Source organism: Myotis myotis, unplaced genomic scaffold (genome assembly GCF_014108235.1).
Source record: "Myotis myotis isolate mMyoMyo1 unplaced genomic scaffold, mMyoMyo1.p scaffold_m19_p_6, whole genome shotgun sequence".
Lineage (NCBI taxonomy): Eukaryota > Metazoa > Chordata > Mammalia > Chiroptera > Vespertilionidae > Myotis > Myotis myotis.
In genome coordinates, this window is record NW_023416368.1 from 6,376,459 (window position 1) to 6,396,622 (window position 20,164).

A 20,164-nucleotide genomic window follows, 5' to 3' on the forward strand; every position below is an offset into this window, starting at 1 on the left:
GTAAGCAAGTAAATTATACTGCATATAATTTATTTCTTATGGTTAGTATATTACTATGTATACAGAACACAAAAGGACAATTCTTTAATTACCACGGAGCAAGGACCATGTCTAATTCCCTGTTTTTTGTAATCCTTTCTACTATTGCTGTTATTTTCAATAACAATGAAAGTGTTCCAATACTTATCTCACCAATAGACAGAAAAAGACTTGACTATTCAGAGTTTTATGCAATATAAAGATTTTATATCAAAGAAACAGCATCACTTAGCAAATGTAATGTCACCATTAGATGGAAAGGCTTACCAGGTTCATTTCTTGAGTCAATTCTGAAAGGATTATTACTCCTATTACGCAGTGTTCCACGGTACCCTTCGGAGAAAATAACAAAGTTTAGATTAATTGGGGACATGTGATTGATTGGTTCTTACAATGTAAACCAGGTAATATTTACAAGAATTAAATACTGAAACATCACATTTTCTTAATCATATATCTATTAAAAGATGTAGAAAAATCACACATAAGGTCCACGAATAAAAAGAATTTCAAGTTCATTTTTGGAGGATAAATTTAGAGTTGAGTGGGATAAAAGCTCACCTATCTTAGAACTGTGTGATACTCTACAAAATTTTTCAGCACCTAGGACTTATAATAAGCTAAACCTCAAAACATAAAGATTTGGTTTAACACTTTTCATAAAAACATGAACAAAAAACATTTTTCAGCCCTATAAATTTGCTTGAAGGCTACTGAAATAGCTGCATTCAGTAAATACTAAACAGCTTAGAAACTAATTTAAATCCCTCGATCCAATATCAGATAAGATCACTTAGGCCCTTTTAATACTATTTAATAGTGAAATGTGTATGCATTTGTTATGTATCTTATAATGAAGGAATCTAATGTGCCCATTGCACTGGGATAAATACATGACTATCAATATGGTATAGTTTTATAGCTTCTATGATGCTTTTAATTTAATCAACTTCCAATTTAATCTTAAAAATTTCAAATCAAAATTCAGATTTCATGTGCACATTACTAACAAATTACCCTACTTCAAACTCAGACTAGAAGTATGAAATAAATGCAGCATCTAAGTATAGTGTAATCATAAAAAAACACTAGCACAGATGATATGCTTTTCAAGTTTTAATTTTATAGTTGGTCATTTCTTGACCATCACAGAATTCTACTAATATTGAGCCACTAAGTGTAGTTAAGTTCAAATTATCTCATAACTAAAATATAAACAAAAGAAGTGTGCCCTAATTTTTCCATTTTAATTCTTTAAGACAATCTGAACTGCTTGAACTGAGCTACAGGTTTCCTATTACTGATGCATCCATCCTCTGTGTACACCAGCTGGCATTTTTATAAAATGTTTTTATTGATTTCTAGAGAGATAGGGAAAGAGAGAGATGGAAACATCAATGAGAAACTTCAATCAGCTGCCTCCTATATACCCCCTACCAGGGATATAAACAAGACTTAAGTTCCTACTACATCTCATCAACATTGTAACAAAACTAGAGGCCTGCACCCTATCACAATAAGGACCCTTCGGGGGATGTCGGGCTGCCGATTTCGGCCGATCCCTGCAGGCCCGCCGAGGGACCACCAGTGCACAAATCCGTGCACTGGGCCTCTAGTATGCACATAAGATCTTTGGTTAATCTCTTCCCGCCCTCCCCCCTTCCCTCAGTCTGTTCCATGTTTCTATGCCTAAGCATTGAGCATCTGCCCCCTGGTGGTCAGTGTGAATCATAGCTACTGGTCGAACAGTTGCTTAGGTTTTTATATATATAGATGACATTATTTGATGTATTTGTTAAGCATGGTTTTAACAATCTGAATAAAAGAGTAAAAGCACAGTCTAGTATTTTATTTTCTGAGGTTTCCAGCATTGCACTATATGAAGGAGTACACCTTACATGGGGATTAAATTTTAAAGTTACTGTATAAGAAATAGAATCTCATAAAGTCCAAATTTCCCCTAATTGCCAATAAACCAATACTGAACCATCTCTAAATTAATCCAAACTGCCAGTTTTTCCTTGAGATTTTAACAGATCACTGCTTCTTCAGCATAGTACTAGCTAAAGTAGTTTTCTTACAGGTAGGGTTAATTTGTATGAAAAAATACATATCTTTAAACATCTGAATGTTACTGAGCAGAGCATGAGGGTCATCCTAAGACTTATATAGCACAGGAAAAACAGACTTAGGTTTCCCAAAACTGTAATCACTTAGGTTGAAAACATTCTTGAAAAACTAATATAGTCAGTGTGGTATAATGTAAAAATTAAATATATTTGGGTGTACATATATATTTATATACCTTAAGTTAGCAAACTTGTTGAAATGCTAGCTCTATGCATTACTAGGTCACTGTACAACCTTATGCAAATTACTTAACTTTTCTTTGCCTCAGTTTTCTCACTTACAAGATGAAATCCACTTCACAGAGATGTAATGAGCAATACCCGAAAACATTATATACATTTTTTGTATATGTGCAGTACATAGATACACATGTTAGAAATGACCATACACTTTTGAAATAAGAAAACATAGTAATTTGCATTCTTCTTGTCTGGAAGTTATATAATGGTAAGGTACTCACTTACTGGCAATAAAAAATAAAGGACCTAGAGGATATATAATAAATCATAATTAATAGAGTACTGGTAGCCACAAAACAAACCATACAGCTTTAAGAAGAGCAGTTTTTAAACCAAATAATGATGCTCTAAATAATGTTATAATGCCTTTTTACCTGAAGAAATGTCTTCACATCAGCAATAATTTGTCTGAAGACAAGCTGGTCTTTTTGAACTTCAAACCATCCCAATTTAGTGATTTTAGCAATGACTTGAATTAGGGCTTGGATGACAAAGGGAGCCAGCTTGGGTTGTGATGCCACATAATTAAGAATGTAGTTTCCTGTAAGAAAATGTTCTGTGATCATTTCTATTCTTCACTAACATAATGTGAATCATGTGAAGAAAAACAGGTGGTGATGACATTTTCTTTGACAAAAAGTTATTCCCTTTACGTTATGTACTTATATAGTCAGTTCTATTATAAGACTTATTTTGAAAAAGAAAATTTGTTCCAATTCAATTGATATGTTAAGGGATAATTTGAGTAAAATGCAAATGTTACTTTTGTTTTTGCATGATTTCTTACAGAAAAAAAAGTGCTAAGCGAACATAGAAAACTCCAAACAGGCCAAGTGAACCAAGCTATACACACATACACCTCATCAAAGAAAATATACAGGTGGCAAATAAGCATGTGAAAAGATGTTCAACATCCTAGTCTTTAGGCAACTGCAAATTGAAACAACTGTAAGAAACTAACTTCCACATACCTATTAAAATGGCGAAAATGCAAAAACACGGAAAACACCAAATGTTGGCAAGGCTGTAGAGCAACAGAAACTCTCATTTACTGCTGGCGAGAATGCAAAATGGTTCAGCCACATTGGAAGACAGTTTGGTAATTTCTTCCACACCTAAACATACACTTAACCATAAGACACAGAAATCACTTTCCTTGATATTTACCCAAGGAGAAAGCGTATGTCCACATAAAAAACTGCTTTTTTGCAGCTTTACTCGTGATTGCCAAAACTTGGAAACAATCAAGTTATTCTTCAGTAGGTGAACGGATAAACTGTGCTATATTCAAACTATGGCATATTAGTGCTAAAAAAAAAATAAAAAATGAGCTACCAAACCATGAAAAGACATAAAGGAAACTTAAGTGCCTATTACTAACTAAATGAATTTGAAAGGCTATACAATGTATAATCACAACTATATGATGTTCTGGAAACAGTAAAAAGATCAGTGGTTGTCAGGGATTAGAGGGGAGGAAAGAATGAATAGGCAGAACACAGGAGTTTTAGGGCAGTGAAACTATGCTGTATAATATTATAATGGGGATACATGTCATTATACATTTATCCAAACCCATAGAATACACAACACTAAAAGTGAACCCTGAGGTAAACTATGGACTTTGGGTATTAATGATGTAGATGTAGGTTTATGAATTGTAACAAATGTACCACTTTGGTGCAAGATGCTAATAATGGGGAAGCTTATACATGTGTGGGGGCAAGAGGCATAGGGAAACTCTGGATTTTGGGCTCAATTTTGCTGTGAACCTAAAATTGCTTTTAAAAAAAAGTCAATTTAAAATGAGTATATGTGTGTGAGTCAAACAAAAACTATGTTTTATGACTTAGGCTTATAATGTTTAAATCCTCTAGGTTTCTGCAGTGTCTGTGACTCTGGCTATTTAGAAAAATATTAGTCGCCGAACCGGTTTGGCTCAGTGGATAGAGCAGCCGTGGGCAACCTTCAGCCCACGGGCCGGATCCGGCCCGTTTGAAATGATTTGAAATGAATAAAACTAAAAAAAAAAAAAAAAAAAAAAAAAAGACCGTACCCTTTTATGTAATGATGTTTACTTTGAATTTATATTAGTTCACACAAACACTCCATCCATTCTTTTGTTCCGGCCCTCCGGTCCAGTTTAAGAACCCATTGTGGCCCTCGAGTCAAAAAGTTTGCCCACCCCTGGGATAGAGCTTCGGTCTGCGGACTGAGGGGTCCCAGGTTCGATTCCGGTCAAGAGCATGTACCTTGGTTGTGGGCACATCCCCAGTAGGGGGCGTGCAGGAGGCAGCTGATCGATCTCTCTCATCAATGTTACTAACTCTCTATCCCTCTCCCTTCTTCTCTGTAAAAAAATCAATACAATATATATTAAAAAAAAAAGAAAAGTATTAGTCAAACAGATGAGGAAAATAACATGATCTGACCATTCAAAAACGGTCTAAAGATCCATCATTCATATTTTAATATTTCTGATACACAAATATGAATCATGTGAACCTTGAGACCAGAAAGCAGAAATGAATCAATAATCGATTTCTAATAAGAAAAAAGATTTTTTAAAATACCATACCTCAATTATTAGAGCTTTGTCCATATGAAAAGCAAATTCTCTCCCTCTCTCTCTCCCCCTCTCTCTCTCTCTCACACACACACACACCCCGTACTAGTAAAAAGGCATAACTCTTAAAAAATATATTGCTACGTTATAGAATCAGTTTCCAACTATACTAAATTTCAAGTACTATTCGTCCACATACACAATGTCTTCCTAATAAGCATTAATTTGCTTTTGGTTTTGCATGCATCACAGATAATTTTGATATAGCATCCAGAGAAATACTGGAGAATTGACTTTTCTATCATTCTGTTGTATATGAAGTTAAGACAAGGCTAAGAGTATGGACTCCACAAGATTGTGTGGTTTTAAATCACAGCTCTATTTCTTCCTGTGAGATTTTGGACATATTACAGAGCCTATCAAATCTAATTTCCTCATTTATAAAATGAAGGTAGCAACAGTGCCCACCTTATAAGTTTGGTGGATAAAATGAGGTAGTGCAAACCTTAGTAAAGAGCATACAAACTAAAATGCTAGTTATTATTTATTATTAATTTAAACAAGTGCTTTTTTATTACACAATGTTATACATCACTGCTCATCACTAGGTGGGTAGCGGAGACTTGACCACTAGTCTTTAAAAAATGACAGAATCAAATAACTTGCACACCTATTAACAGTTAACATATTTAAAAGGAAAAATATATTTTAAATACAATTTGACATAAAGCTTTTTAAACCACTTACTGATATCTATTCTCCGTTCCACTGGCAAAGGACTGACTCGGCTTACAAGTTTTGAAAGACATGTGGCTGCAAGGAGCTGGGCATAGGATGTCTGTAAAGAATAATAAAATTTATTGCCATTACAAATGAAATTAGAGTAATCAAAACTCTATAGTAGGAACTTTTCCTAAGCAATAATGAGAATTTTTCACATGAAACCAACAGTCAGCAAAAGTATACAATTTAAAACAACGTATCTCATCATAGCAGAATTTCTTCACTAAAATAGAAAATAAGGTTACAACCAAAGTTAAATTTCAAAGCAAGGAAAGCCACTTAGCAAAATAGTTCATCGAATCACCATTATTTTATTGCAGTAGCCAAAGTGATACATAGAGAGAAAATAAACTTCAGATCACTAGGCTTTCGGTGAGAACAATGCTCAAACAGTTGAAGACATCTGAGCAATACCAAGAGTGGATTTCAAACAAGGGCAATGATAGAAGGTTATCCTTATTTTTTGCTGAGTTGGCAGAAGTTACTAACACTGCCCATACTGCTTATTCCAGAAATCAATGTTAAATTTGAAGAGACTAAAGAATTAATCTCTAAAGAGTCTGTGAAACTATAAGACAGAATATTCTTAAAGAAGTTGAGAAAATACTAAATCTGTACAACCTCAAGTAGTATCTGCTAAGATGTGTCACAAGTGGTAGTAAAAATATATGAAGCAGAAAAGAACTGCTGGAAAAATTTATAAAGCTTTTAAAAATGTAAGAATCTAAAAGCCTATGGTTACTCACTGTATTAATTATCAGTAGATACTTTGTAGTAAATATTTGAATCGACCAGTGTTAATCGGTGGTGTTAACTGTGAAACTTCAATTAATTTTTGTGAACTTACCTTCACTTCTGTAAATTTCTATCAGAAATAGTAGCTGAAAACCCTGACTTTTCCCACCACACAGTTCAATAGCTTAGCAGTGGTAAAGTTTCATTATAATTTTTTTTAACCGGGCTGAGAATGAAATTTTTCTGAATGAGAAGAACCATTCTAAGCCACTATTGTTGAATACTAAATGCCTTTGGAAATTAGCTTGCGCTGCACATTTGATGTCTCTTAATGAAGTCAACCTAAAGTTAGAAAGTTCCTAAAAGGCAAACAGTGCTTAGTATTTATTTATAAAACTTAAAATGCGGTAAAGTCATTTCAATAACAAGTGATGTTTGAATCACAGTATCAAACTGCTTTATATACTTCCACTGTCAAAAGTTAAAACAAGCAGCAAGATCTCTATTCCTGAGTTATTTTCTTTTTTTTTTTTTTTAATATATTTTATTGATTTTTTTTTTACAGAAAGGAAGGGAGAGGGATAGAGAGCTAGAAACATCGATGAGAGAGAAACATCTATCAGCTGCCTCCTGCACGCCCCCTACTGGGGATGTGCTCCCAACCCAGGTACATGCCCTTGACCGGAATCGAACCTGGGACCCTTCAGTCCGCAGGCCGACGCTCTATCCACTGAGCCAAACCGGTCAGGGCCTGAGTTATTTTCTGAGCTCAAACTAGTTCTAGCAGCATTTTTTCAGACTGTGATGCAAATGCAAAAGAAATATCCATATTTTAAAATCCATTTAACTGAGCAATGTAGCACCTTCCACCTAATCTTCAATTGGAAGTGACTAATCTACAATGTATTCACATTCTAAAAGGCAAATATCAAGAGAGTTTTAATAGAATTCTACAAATCCCTTGTAAGTGATGGATATGCTTAATTAAAATCATATATTCATGGACTGATATCAACATGTGGCAGAAGCCATCTGTATAAAAAGACATTTTCAAAAATGAAATATGTAAAATCTCATTACAGATCAGTATTAACATAGGAACACTTGCAATCAACGTTGACAATAGGAAATATTAACTTTGAACACTTATTAAGCAAAATGCTATCCCCAAAAGGATAATTCCATTCTTTTCATTAACAGACCCATACTAAAAAAACAAACACTGTACTCTATTATTATATTTTAAACTTCACCAATAAAACTTTGTGGAAATTGGTTTTCTCTCCTCTTATAGACATACTTACAAAACATCCTTGATGTTGCCTCTTGATCCGCAAAATCTAAAATATTTAGTACAATCTGGCACTTTCCAGAAAAAGTTTGCTGACCTCTGCTATAGACCATATAGTCTTGACTGTATTGCCTACCGTATTATTTCAGAGCTCTATATTTATACATCTGTATCTCCCCAACTAAACTGGGAGTTACTTTAATGCACAAACATAAAGCAAGCAGATGGTACAATACCTGGTTTTACATTTAAATATTTGCTAAAAATTGCTGAATGAATGGCTAGGAAACTCTAGAAGGGAGGGAGGGAGGAGGTAGTCAGCATTCCTCTGACTCATTCCTTCATGTTTCAGTCAATTACAATTTGTTTTGTTAAAGCTGTCAGTCAACTTCCTAAAAATGTAACTTTTGTCCACTGATATGACACATCAAGAGGGGCCAAAAGGAATCACAAACTATTTTCAATTCATGCCTATTTCCACCTCCTGGGGTCTTTAATAAGTTTGCTTTCAGACTTTCCAATTCTTTCTCTGATTAATTTATTTGTCAGTGAAATAAACTGTATTAAAAAGGCATGTGGTTGAGGGGGATGAGGACACATTTGTAATACCTTAACTAATAATAAAAAAAAAAAAAGAGCAAAACTAAAGCAAATGTTCAAATAAATGGAAAGTCGGAAAAAAAAAAAAAAAGACGTGGTAATACCTATCAGTCATCATTGCTAACCTACATGAGTTCATTACCAATGACGTATATCCACTGATCTTCCATGATTAATCACTGTTATCAAATACTTACTGTTCCTTGTTCTAACAGAAGTTGACACTTGCTGAGACATTCTGGGCTGTCAATAAGTTCCAGGAGTGCTTTCTCAGCCTCTATTCTTTGTGCAAGATCAGTCCCTGTGTAGAGATGTGTACATAATACTTCCAATTCTGCCAAACTCTTAAAAAGAAAAAAATATATTTTATTTGAGTGAAAAAAATAAGACAAATGTATTAATCACAGGAAACAAGGGATGCAAATATCATGCTTGTGTTCGTCAACTCAGTAAGTGCTTATTGAGCTATACCACTACTTACTAGAAGGTCACAGTGGTGAACAAAACAGGCGTATCTCATACCTCCAAGTTATCTAATTATAAACTAACAGCTCTACGATGGAAAAGAGTACAGAAGGAGGGGAATTGCCAAATCTGAGGAGTTAGAAAAGACCTGCCTGAAGTAATAACATTTATGCTGACCTGAAAGAGTGAACCAGATGAAAAGAGATTAGAGAGCAGTCCAGGCAAAGAAACAGCATTTTCCAGGCCCAGAACAGAGCTTAATCATTTCAAGGCATTAAAAGGTCAGTATGCCTGGTAAAGAAAGGGACAGCAAGCAGGAGATGCCAAACGAAGAGAAAGAGATGGGTGGGAACTATACCAATTTACATTCTTTCTCAAAATGTAAGAACTTCTATGGTTCCATCTATAAAAAAGGAAATTATAAGCATATGTTGATTTGGGGCTTCTGAACTTTGTCCAAGTCCTAACCCCCAGTACCTTTGAATGTGACCTTATTTGGAAATAGGGTCTTTGCAAATCCTTAAGGAAAGGATCTGGGGATGAGATCATCCTGGATTCAGGGTGGGCCCTAAATCTAATGACTCATAAGAGAAAGGAGAGGGGCATTTCAGATGCAGAGACGCAGAGACACAGAGACACAGGGAGAAGGTCATGTGGAGGAGGAGGCAGAGACTGCAGAGTTATAGCTACAGGCCACAGAACACCAAGGACTGCCAAGAGCAGAAACTAGGAGAAAGACATGGAAAGGCAGCACAAGATAAAAAGAGAAAGGTCTGAACTTCTCTTCCAAAAGATTGAAACAAAGGGGGGAAACATCAACTTATTCTTTCACTGGAATTATTACAACTGGACACATGCCTGGCTTCCTGAATCTTTTCAGAGAAAAGGATACATACACAAAGATCCTTACTCTGGTGGGAAAGCATTATCTAAACATTTAAAATAGTTAAATTCACAATGTGGTGGCTGCTGACTGACCAAGCAATCTTCTGACTAGCATTTGACTTTCCAAAGAATCTCTCTATAAAGACTTCATTTTTCATGGTGAATTGATAAATTCACATCTCAGTTTTATACACAGCTGTCAGAGAATATGATTAACATGAGAATGCCTCAGAGAAATGACGCCCTTCTTGATCTGACAAATCAGGTTTCAGTTACTAAAGCTCTACAAGATTTATTATCAACATTAGAAGCCCATTTAAATAACTAATGGGTAGAACAAGTAGAACTGGACATCACCTACCTCTCATAGAGTAACCATCCTATCTAATAAAGAGGGAATATGCTAATTGACCCTGATGCTGTCGCAAAGATGGAGGTGCCCACAGCCAATAAGGAGAGAATATGCTAACTGACTGCCCCGTCCTCAAAGATGGCGGCACCCACAGCCAGTAAGGAGGGAATATGCTAATTGATGCCCCACCCTCAAAGATGGAGGTGCCCCACAGCCAATAAGGAGGGAATATGCTAATTGCTGTCACACCCTCAAAGTGTGTGGCACCCACAGCCACAAGATGGTGGCACCCAGTCCCCTCAGCCCCGCCGGGGCTGCAGGCGCACAGCAAGGCCGGGCCCACCCTGCGTGCCTGCCTAAGGAGACCCCCAGTCCCCTCCGCCCCCCAGCTGCCCAGGGCCAGCCTGAGGCTCAGGCAACTAGGGTCGGCCGAGGCTTGCGCTGCCGGCAGTGGCAGCAGCAGAGGTATGATGGGGCTTCGCCTTCCCCTGATGGCTGAGTCGCCTCCCACCCCTGAGGGCTCCTGGACTGTGAGTGGGGGCAGGCCGGGCTGAGGGACTCCCCCCCACCTCCAGTGCATGAATTTTCATGCACTGGGCCTCTAGTCAAATATAAACAGACAGTGCCCAATTTCCATAGTTGAGGCGACAATGATGTAATCCTGCCTACAACCTAAATAAGGATCTTCCAAGTTATTCTGGACTTATTTCTGGCCTTTGCACTTGACATACACTTAACCCTAAATGATATAACTTCTTTCTATACAGTAATTCCCACACATACATCTATCAACAGGTAAATGCTGAGTAAAAGAAGCCAGACAAAAAGAATATGTATTGTGTCCTAGCCGGTTTGGCTCAGTGGATAGAGCGTCGGCCTGTGGACTGAAGGGGCCTGGGTTCAATTCCGGTCAAGAGCACATGACTGGGTTGTGGGCTCGATCCCCAGTAGGGGGCATGCAGGAGGCAGCCGATAAATGATTATCTCTTATCATTGATGTCTCTCTCTCTCTCCCCCTTCCTCTCTGAAATCAATAAAAACATTTTAAAAATAAAAAAATAAAAGAATATGTATTGTATGGTTCTGTAAGAACAGAAGGCAGATCAGTGGTTTCTGGCTGGAGAGGGAGAAAAGGAGGCATTACTTTGTGGGGGAAAAGAAGGGTATGTTCATAATCTTGATTTCAGTGATGGTTTCACAGGTACATACATATGTCAAAATTCATCCATCTGCACAGTTTAAGTATATGTAGTTTATTATTTGTCAATTATATTTCAAAAAAGCTAAATGAAGGCTTTTGTTCTAGGGGAAAAAATAGTCCCCTAATAAAAAAATAAATTGATGAACCACAAAAATCCCACCTCAATTCAACTTAAAACTCTATTCAATTACTTCCCTATATCTTTCCTGCTTTCTGGAATTGAGCTTCTTGATTACCACTAACAGAAAACGCCTTTATCTTGAAGTTATTCATTTCCCACAAACTCTTTGCTTCTTCCTCCCTTTACTACCTTTTCCTGAAGGCTTATTCTTGAGCCTCTTGAAACACTTCCTTCTGCAATGAATTGGATAGTATTGTTTTAGTGCTTTCTAGTTTACAAAAGTATTTCCACCTTTTATTTTTTAAACCAATCCTGAAAGTAGACTCCTGCAAAGTAAATATTTTAGCACACCCATTTTACAGATAAACTGAGGCTGAGAAATCAAATATTGCTCAAGTTCAAATACACAGCAAATGATCAATTTTGAGTCAAATACAAAACCCCACCGACATGTTGTCTCCTCACCATCCTGCCATCTTGCTACCCTTTACTTGAGTCATCATCAACTCTATCTGTTCACCATCTTTATATCTGTCTACAAATGTCTTCCTCTGCGGAATCCAGAAAGATGCTGAAAACAGCCCAAGAACATCAGAAACTGAATTGAATGTATTTCCCACAGATTTCTACTTTAAGTGTCCCTTTGTTTTCTTTCAGTGCCTTCTGAGATATAGACCAGAATCTAGATTTACAATCTTGATGTCATCTTTGGCTCTTCCTTCTCCTTAGTCCCTCCTGTGTAATTAAGATTTTGGCCCTGCTTGCCCAAAGAAAAGTCTGGCCTTTGCCCTCAGATTCTGGGAGATAATCTGTCATACCTGATAGGAGTGTTTTTGTTCAGAATTGGGGGGGAGTGGGGAGGGAGGTACACCATATATTTTAAATTGGGGGCTGGCCACACCAGAAACGCCAACCCATGTTTTAGGGTGGGGAATTTGGATCATACAGTATCAGTTTCCCCCAACAGATTGAGATCAACCACATGGGCAATGAATCAATCATGACTAAATAATGAAGCCCCAACAAAAACTCCAGAACTCAAAGCTCTGGTGAGCCTCCCTGATTTGCAATACTCAGTGCATAATGCCCCACGTATATGCTGGAGAGTACTAAGTCTAGAGGACAACAAAACTTTGTTTTTGGAATTCTCCCAGACTCTGCCCTATGCATCTCTTATTTCAATCAGTTTTATTCTGTGTACTTTGCTGGTGATAAACTGCAACCATGAGTATGATAGCATTCAGTGAATTCTGTGAGTCCTTTTGATAAACTATCGAACCTGAGGGTGGTTCTGGGAAACCCCCACACACACCGTTGGTGTCAGAAGCGAGGGCACTCTTAGGAACTGTGCCCTCAAACCTCGAAGCCGGGCTAATTTCAGGTACAGCCCTAATTTGTCATAAAGTCCTACCATTTCTTTTAAAAAAAAGACTCAGACTGAACACGATATTCATAGATAGGAGAGCAATAAAACAATACTTTCGAACTGTGGCCTCCAGTGCTCTGGATTCTTCATGGGCTTCTTTGGGAATGAGAGTGGACGCTTTGGAATCTGCCACTTACTTACTAAGTGACCTCAAGCAAAGTATTTAACCTTTCTAATCCTCATTTTTGAACTTGAAAAATATTATTTTGAAATATCCACCTTCCAAAATAACTGTGAAGATTAAGATAGAAAAAAAATGAGAGAAAGCATAATCCGGTGTCGGGCACACAGCAGATCCACAGTAAGTTGTAAATAATCTCTAGTTACTGATAATTATAAAGCACCATATTGGTCTTTCGTCTATAGTTTCTCCAATTCAAGCCCATCCTGCCAGGATAATCATTCCTAAACCCTCGTTTCATCATATCACCATCATGTTCAAATATAATAGTTCACAATCACATCTAGACCAAATAAACCTGATAGCCTGGCTGGGTATTAAGAAGCATGGCTAGCCGAAACCGGTTTGGCTCAGTGGATAGAGCGTCGGCCTGCGGACTGAAAGGTCCCAGGTTCGATTCCGGTCAAGGGCATGTACCTTGGTTGCGGGCACATCCCCAGTGGGGAGTGTGCAGGAGGCAGCTGGTCGATGTTTCTCTCTCATCGATGTTTCTAACTCTCTATCTCTCTCCTTTCCTCTCTGTAAAAACTCAATAAAATATATTAAAAAAAAAAAAAGAAGAAGAAGAAGAAGAAGAAGCATGGCTATAGTCCCTGGTTCTGGAACAATCCTGAGAGGGGAAAAAAAAAAAAAATTGACCAAGTAGGTTCTCTAAATTTTTCCCGATGTTAGCTCTTGATTCTCATCAAGGTCCCTGTATTCTATGAATTTAGCCTACATTTTACTTGTTCCCAGCTCACTTTCCTCACTCTGCCCCTTATGGACTATCTCCTCTCAGATAATCCAGATCCATAATTCCTTTGGGATACAGCACCCTAACTCTCAGCTTCCTAACCAGAATGCATGTACCTTAAATGGGTTATCAGTTTGCCTGATATTGATCTCCCTGCCCTCTCAGCAGTCAGGCTTCTTTCTGGCTGTGGGCAATTTATGTCAATGAGCTACACCATTACCATTTTTTATGTCTGCCATTATGTGAAAAAGATTGTGGAGCAGTGCCCTAACCTCACCTTACACAAATCCACTTCTTTACTCATCACCTTAACAGCATAATTTTTGACTGGCTAAGATATGGATGTGAAAGAACATGGGATTATGAGATATCAGGTTTACTCTAACCCTAGAGCCTAGAGCAGTGGTTCTCAACCTTCCTAATGCCGCGACCCTTTAATACAGTTCCTCATGTTGTGGTGACCCCCAACCATAAAATTATTTTCGTTGCTACTTCATAACTATAATTTTGCTAGTTATGAATCGTAATGTAAATATCTGCTATGCAGGATGTATTTTCATTGTTACAAATTGAACATAATTAAAGCATAGTGATTAATCACAAAAACAATATGTAATTATATATGTGTTTTCCAATGGTCTTAGGCGACCCCTGTGAAAGGGTCGTTCGACCTCCGAAGGGGTCGCGACCCACAGGTTGAGAACCGCTGGCCTAGAGTAAGTCACAGTTGTTTTCAGACTCAGTGTCTTCAGGAAGAAAATACATACATATATGCACACTTCTCAAGTTAGTTGTGGGGCTCAAAATCTACAATAAACATAAGCTAGGCACTGGTTATCATTGTTAATTCATGCTCCTTGAGTTAACTGGACAACAGTACAATCCTATAGACCAGGAAGAATTCAAACAGAGAAGTTTTGGAGCTCATTTCTGGGCCCCCAAACTATCTGATCTTTTATCTGTCCAGCTCCACTTCTGAGCTGTCCACAGCTGCTGTGAAACACATTGCTAGAAAACCAACATGGGCAGTTCTGGCATCAGCAGCTTATTTCCAAGCATTCTACCTAAGTAGGAAGAAGTCTTCCAGGACTGAGGGACTTAGTGTTGTTATGCATCATCTTCCAAGTCTGAAAATGTTCCAAACTTCCACCACAGTTTCTAATTAACCTCCAGAGTTACATCTGAATTATGAACATCTGATTACCTATTTGCAATCCCTAAGTCCTCCCTCTGAGATTCTTCTTGTCAAAATTTCCCAGGGGGCATATTTATAAAGTGATAATAAATAACATTATTTTGACCTCGAGACCCTCAAGATGGCAATGAGTCAAAAGGCAATGTGTGGGGCTCCCCACCGCCTAATCCATAACACCCAGGAGCTGCCAATTACCTGACATGAGGGTGGCTGGTTGGAAAGAAAAGATCCTTTGGAGAAAGAAATAAGGAATGAGTCAGTGTGACCACGGGGACTTCAAACAAGTCTACAAAAAGTAGGTGACACTTAGATACACTGTCACCTTATCTAGAAATTGCCTACCCCCCCCCAAGTCATCTCCCCACATCCACAACCTCCTCTGCTCCCCTCCCTTTTGTATGAACCCCACACTCCAGCCAGAAGGAACTCCCTGCAGTGTGCCATGTCCTTCCACCATCCTTTGCCTTGGCTCACACTGGCCTTTTGCCTCTACATCCTTCCCTTCCTCTTCACCTGGCCAGCTCCTACAGTCCTTTCAAGACCTACTAGCCCCGCCAGGGTGGCTCAGTGGTTGAGCCTCCGCCTATGAACCAGGAGGTCACGGTTCAATTCTGGGCAGGGCACATGCCCGGGTTGCAGGCTCAATCATCAGGAGGGAGGGATTGGGGGGGAAGAGCAGGAGGCAGCCGACCAATGATTCCCTCTCATCATTGAAGTTTCTCTCTCTCCCCCTCTCCCTCCCTCTCTGAAGTCAATAAAAATATATTAAAAACAACAACAACACAGAACACCTACTAGGCGGCCAGTTCCCTGAGAGTAGGTAGCATAAAGTTTTGCTAGGTCTGTATCTACCTTCAGGGCGCAGCAGAGTGGGAGTTCGAGAAGCTCAAAGCATCGCCTGCCCAAGCACAGCAGCTCAGTGCCGCGCACCTGGCGGGCTGCCCCTCTCCAACGTCCCCATGATGAATGCTGTCATCATTCCCCACCGGCACTGTAATTATCCCGAAGTGAAGGCAGGCGGGATGGTAAAATGGTGTCACCCTGCATCCCAGAACTTTGCACAGGGCTGCAGGCACCGGGTGGGGGCGGGGGGCGGGCTCTCTAAATGTTTGTTGAAGGAGCACCTGGATGCACGTGCCCGCGCAGCCGCGAGCATCCTCAGCAGCCCGCGCCCGCGCCCGGGTCCCTCCTCCGCAACTCCCCGCAGGCACAGCCCGGCCCGCTCGGCCGGTTCGAGCCCAACTGCGGGCGCCGCTCCTCGGCGGACCCCGGGCCCCGCTCCAGCTCGGTCCCGACTGCGTGTGGACTGACCACGGGGCCGCGGCCGGCAACGCGGCGGGAAGGCGGGGCGGCCGGCCGGGCTCCCACCTGCCTGGACGCCGCCGAAGCCGCCCCTCGCGCGGGTCCTCCGCGTCCGCACGTCCCCGCGGGGCGAGCTCGGAGCCTGGCCTCTGCCCGCCGCCCGCGGGCTCGGGCCGCCCCCTCCTCGGGCCGGGGGTACAGCCCAGGCCACCGGGACGCCGGTCCGCGGCCCCGCGGCCTCTGCCGCCGCCTCGGCCCTCAGTCCCCAGACCCCCGAGTCCCGCCGCGCTCCCGGGGGACCGAGCGGGACCCGCGGCGCAGAGCCACTGACCTGGAAGTGCAGCGCCATCTTCCCGGGAGGCGGCGCCGGCCCGCGGCCCCAGAGCCCGAGGGGAGGGAGCGGAGGCGGGCGCCGCCGAAGCCCCAGCCGCCCGCGGGGTCCCTGCGCCGCTTGCTCGCCGGCTCGCTCTGCGCCTCAGCCGCTCGGCCTCCGCGTTCCAGGCGCTGGAGGGGCGGGGCCTGGCGTGAGGGGCGGGGCTGCGGGGCGGGGCGGTCCGAGGAGGGCGGGGCCTGGGGCGCGGGAATCTCAACTGTCCTCTGTACACCCTCAACCGCTGTTACCACCTACCTCTGTCCTTTGGCACAACTACCGCACCCCAACTGTCAGCCATGACCCCTGACTTGACATCTCCCACGGATTCTTGGCCCCCAAATCCTACAGCACAACTAATGCCCCTGGCATGTGACTTCCGCCTCTCCACAGTCCCAGTGTCCCCTAAACGCCCAGTTCCCATGACACAATCAGCCATAGCCTTTGACTCCTACGTGCTAACTGCTGTCCTTGACCCCTGACTGCTGGAGCACAACTTCCTTTATTTGTTTGTTTATTTATTTATTTATTTATTTATTTACCTTTCTTTTGGTTAAAATTAAACTGACAGTGTCTTTCTGGTGTTAAGTTGTAAAATTACAGTTCACCTCTTCTTGGCTATATTTCATTTAACATGAATTTATATTTTAAACCAAATTATTCCATTGGAATGAGAATTTATTTGAGCAGAAGAGGGTCAGATTCACTCCTATGATGCATTTCATTTCTCCTTGAAGTTTGGCAGCTCTGGTTGGGAGGATTGTACTTCAGTGTGAACAACTTCTGTAAGACTTCTTATACTTCAGGTCTAGTGACAAATCTGCTCAGCTTTTATTAACATGCAAACCTCTTTATTTTACCTACAGTTTTTTACAGGATAGTTTTGCTGGGTATAGAATTCCATTTTGGCTTTTTACTTATTTTTTTCTGTGTTTAAAAAAATGTGTTTCCCTTGATTTCTGGTTGCCATTGTTTCTGTGGAGAAGTTAGCCATCAGTCTGACTGTTGCCCCTCTGAAGGTATTATGTCTTCTTGTCTTCTTTTCCCACCTCCGGATGCTTTACAATTTTTCTTTCATTTTGGTCTACAGCAGTTTGAGTGTGATGCAGTGAGTGTGTGTGTCTGTGTGTGTGTGTGTGTGTGTGTGTGTGTGTGTGTGTTTGTGTGTGTTATCCTACTTGGGAGATAGAAGGCCTCTTGGGATTCAGAAAATCTGATTTTTTGTTTGTTTGTTTGAAAATTCTCAGCCAGTAATTCTATAAGTATTGCTTTTGTCCCCTTCTCTCTCTCTTCTTCTGGAACTCCAGTTGCATGTATATTAGACCTTACTATTCCATATGTCTTTTACACTCTTTTGTATTGTTTTTTATTTTTTCCTCATTGTGCTTTAATCTGCATATTTTTTACTAACCTGTCACTCACACATTAGAATCTGTTCTGTGGTATCTGAACTCCTTATACACCCCTTCTATTGAATTCTTATTTTTAGTTATAATATTTTTAGTTCCAGAATTTTCATTTGATTTCTCCCCTTCCGTTCTTTAAGTAGATTCCAAGGCTCTGGTAAAATATTTCATCTTTCTTCAGTTTTCTTGAACATTTTAAACATATTATTGAAAGCCCCTATTTGATATTTCCAATATCTGAATCACCTCTAGGTCATCCAGTTTTTGTTTTGTTTTTTGTTTTTGTTGTTGTTGTTGTAGTTGGTTCTATTTTTTAAAGCATGCCTCGTAATTTCTTACTGAATGTCAGACAATGTGGAAGGAAATTGTTGATGCTCTGGATGATACCAGATTTCTCCAAAGAGGAGAAAGGGTTAGGTTTTCTTATTGCAGTAGGCAGATAGAATACCAGTGAATCACTTCGTCCTATTAAAGCTTGGTTTTATCCTTTTAAATTCCTGTTTATTTCAGTTTTGCCTATATTCCTACATCATGATCCTTACTAGATCTTACAGCTAAAAGCCCAGGATGCTTACCAAGCCTCCACCTCTTGGGGCTTGAACTCTAACTCCCATTTCCCCAACACTGTGCAGCTGCTGAAAGCTCCGTTCAGCTCTTTAGGTGCTGCTATTCCTCTGAGTTTCCTAAAGTCTTTCCTGTGCATCTTAAGGATTGACTGATGATTCTAAGGGGAGTTGTACACAGATTTGGGGGCTCACATTTCTGTAGCTTCTTCCTCTGGAGAATTTTGTCCCTCAAATCCCAGCTGCTTTTATTCTCCAACTGCTATCTTATCAGACTGATATTGCTGCTGGCTATTTAGTGCTGTTGCCCCTGTGCCAGTTGGAAAATGCTCTGGGGGGTGGGTGAAGCTGAGGTTAATATGAATTTTGCCCTTAGTTGTTTCACGCTTTCAAAGATTGAAGCCAATCAAATCCTGCCTTTATATGTGGTTCTCTAAGCAGTAGTTAAATATACTGTGTATATATACTGTCTGGCCTGTGGGGATCAGGCCGAAACCGGCTCTCCAAAATCCCCTGAGGGGTCTCTGATTGCAAGAGGGCGCAGGCCAGGCTGAGGGACCCCACTGGTGCACGAATCCATGCACCGGGCCTCTAGTATGCACATACGATCTTTGGTTCATCTCTTCCTATCCTCCCTCCTCCCCCCTTCCCTTTGAGATTCATCAGTCTGTTCCATGTTTCCATGCCTGTGGTTTCTGCTCCTGCACTGAGCATCTGCCCCTGGTGGTCAGTGTGTGTCATAACTACCAGTTGGATGGTCATACGGTTGAAGGATTAGCCGGTCGCTTAGGCTTTTATATATATAGATTTGTCATGTGTATAGGTATATAGTTTTTAATGTGTGAAATTATTGTTATATGTATTTATTTATAGTTGTTATTTATATAATATAGTTGTTAAATATATGTATATTTATATATTTGCCCTGTTTTATCATTGCTTTCAGTGGGAAGTCTAATCCAACATAAGTTATCATTATAATCAGACTATTTACATCTTCCATTCTTGATTTTCACACCTTATCCACGGCTGAGGTCAGAAATCAATATAGGTGTTTGGGATGTGGGAGTTAAAAATGTTGGGATTTCTGGGATTTCTGGCTGCCACATAATTTCTATTACCTCAAATTTTAGGTCATTAGGGGATAAAAAATTACTTGAGATTTGATCATTTGACTTTTTTTCCATTTCCAGAATATCCTTGGTACAAATATATTGTTGTGATAAAAACAGCAGCTGACTATTCTGTGGATTCACCAAGTAATTCTGGAAATGAGAAGCCCATTATCTTTTCCCTTAAATGTGAGTGACACTATGATTTCTGTTTCTGTTTTCAATTAACTCTCCCTTTCATGATTTTCTATCAACAAAACAGGCATACAACTCCATATCTTTTCTGTCAATTAATACAATTTAAGATAGAACTGTGTCACTACAGCTATTAAAATTAGCACAGAAGATGCTCCAGGATGTCAAATAATTCATTTCTATCACAAAACTCAATTAAAGGAGGGACATTTAGAGCCCGTAGGAATTACAAAATTATCTTCCTTTATGCCAACTCGTATTCTAAAACAGACAG

At 40.1% G+C, this 20,164-nt stretch overlaps 1 protein-coding gene across 2 annotated transcripts in view; it reads right to left on the bottom strand.

Moving 5' to 3' along the window:
* The window catches only part of RANBP17 (RAN binding protein 17), a 231,505-nt gene extending 214,806 nt beyond the window's left edge, over positions 1-16,699 (bottom strand). For both annotated transcript variants that reach the window (XM_036314166.1, XM_036314165.1), the window contains exons 1-5: positions 16,576-16,699; positions 8,581-8,727; positions 5,722-5,812; positions 2,783-2,949; positions 307-372 (exon numbers count right to left, since the gene is read on the bottom strand). In XM_036314166.1, coding sequence (XP_036170059.1) covers positions 307-372; positions 2,783-2,949; positions 5,722-5,812; positions 8,581-8,727; positions 16,576-16,593 — 489 coding nt within the window. In that variant the 5' untranslated portion in view covers positions 16,594-16,699. The remainder of the gene's footprint in view (positions 1-306; positions 373-2,782; positions 2,950-5,721; positions 5,813-8,580; positions 8,728-16,575) is intronic.
* Positions 16,700-20,164: the final 3,465 nt, after the last annotated feature.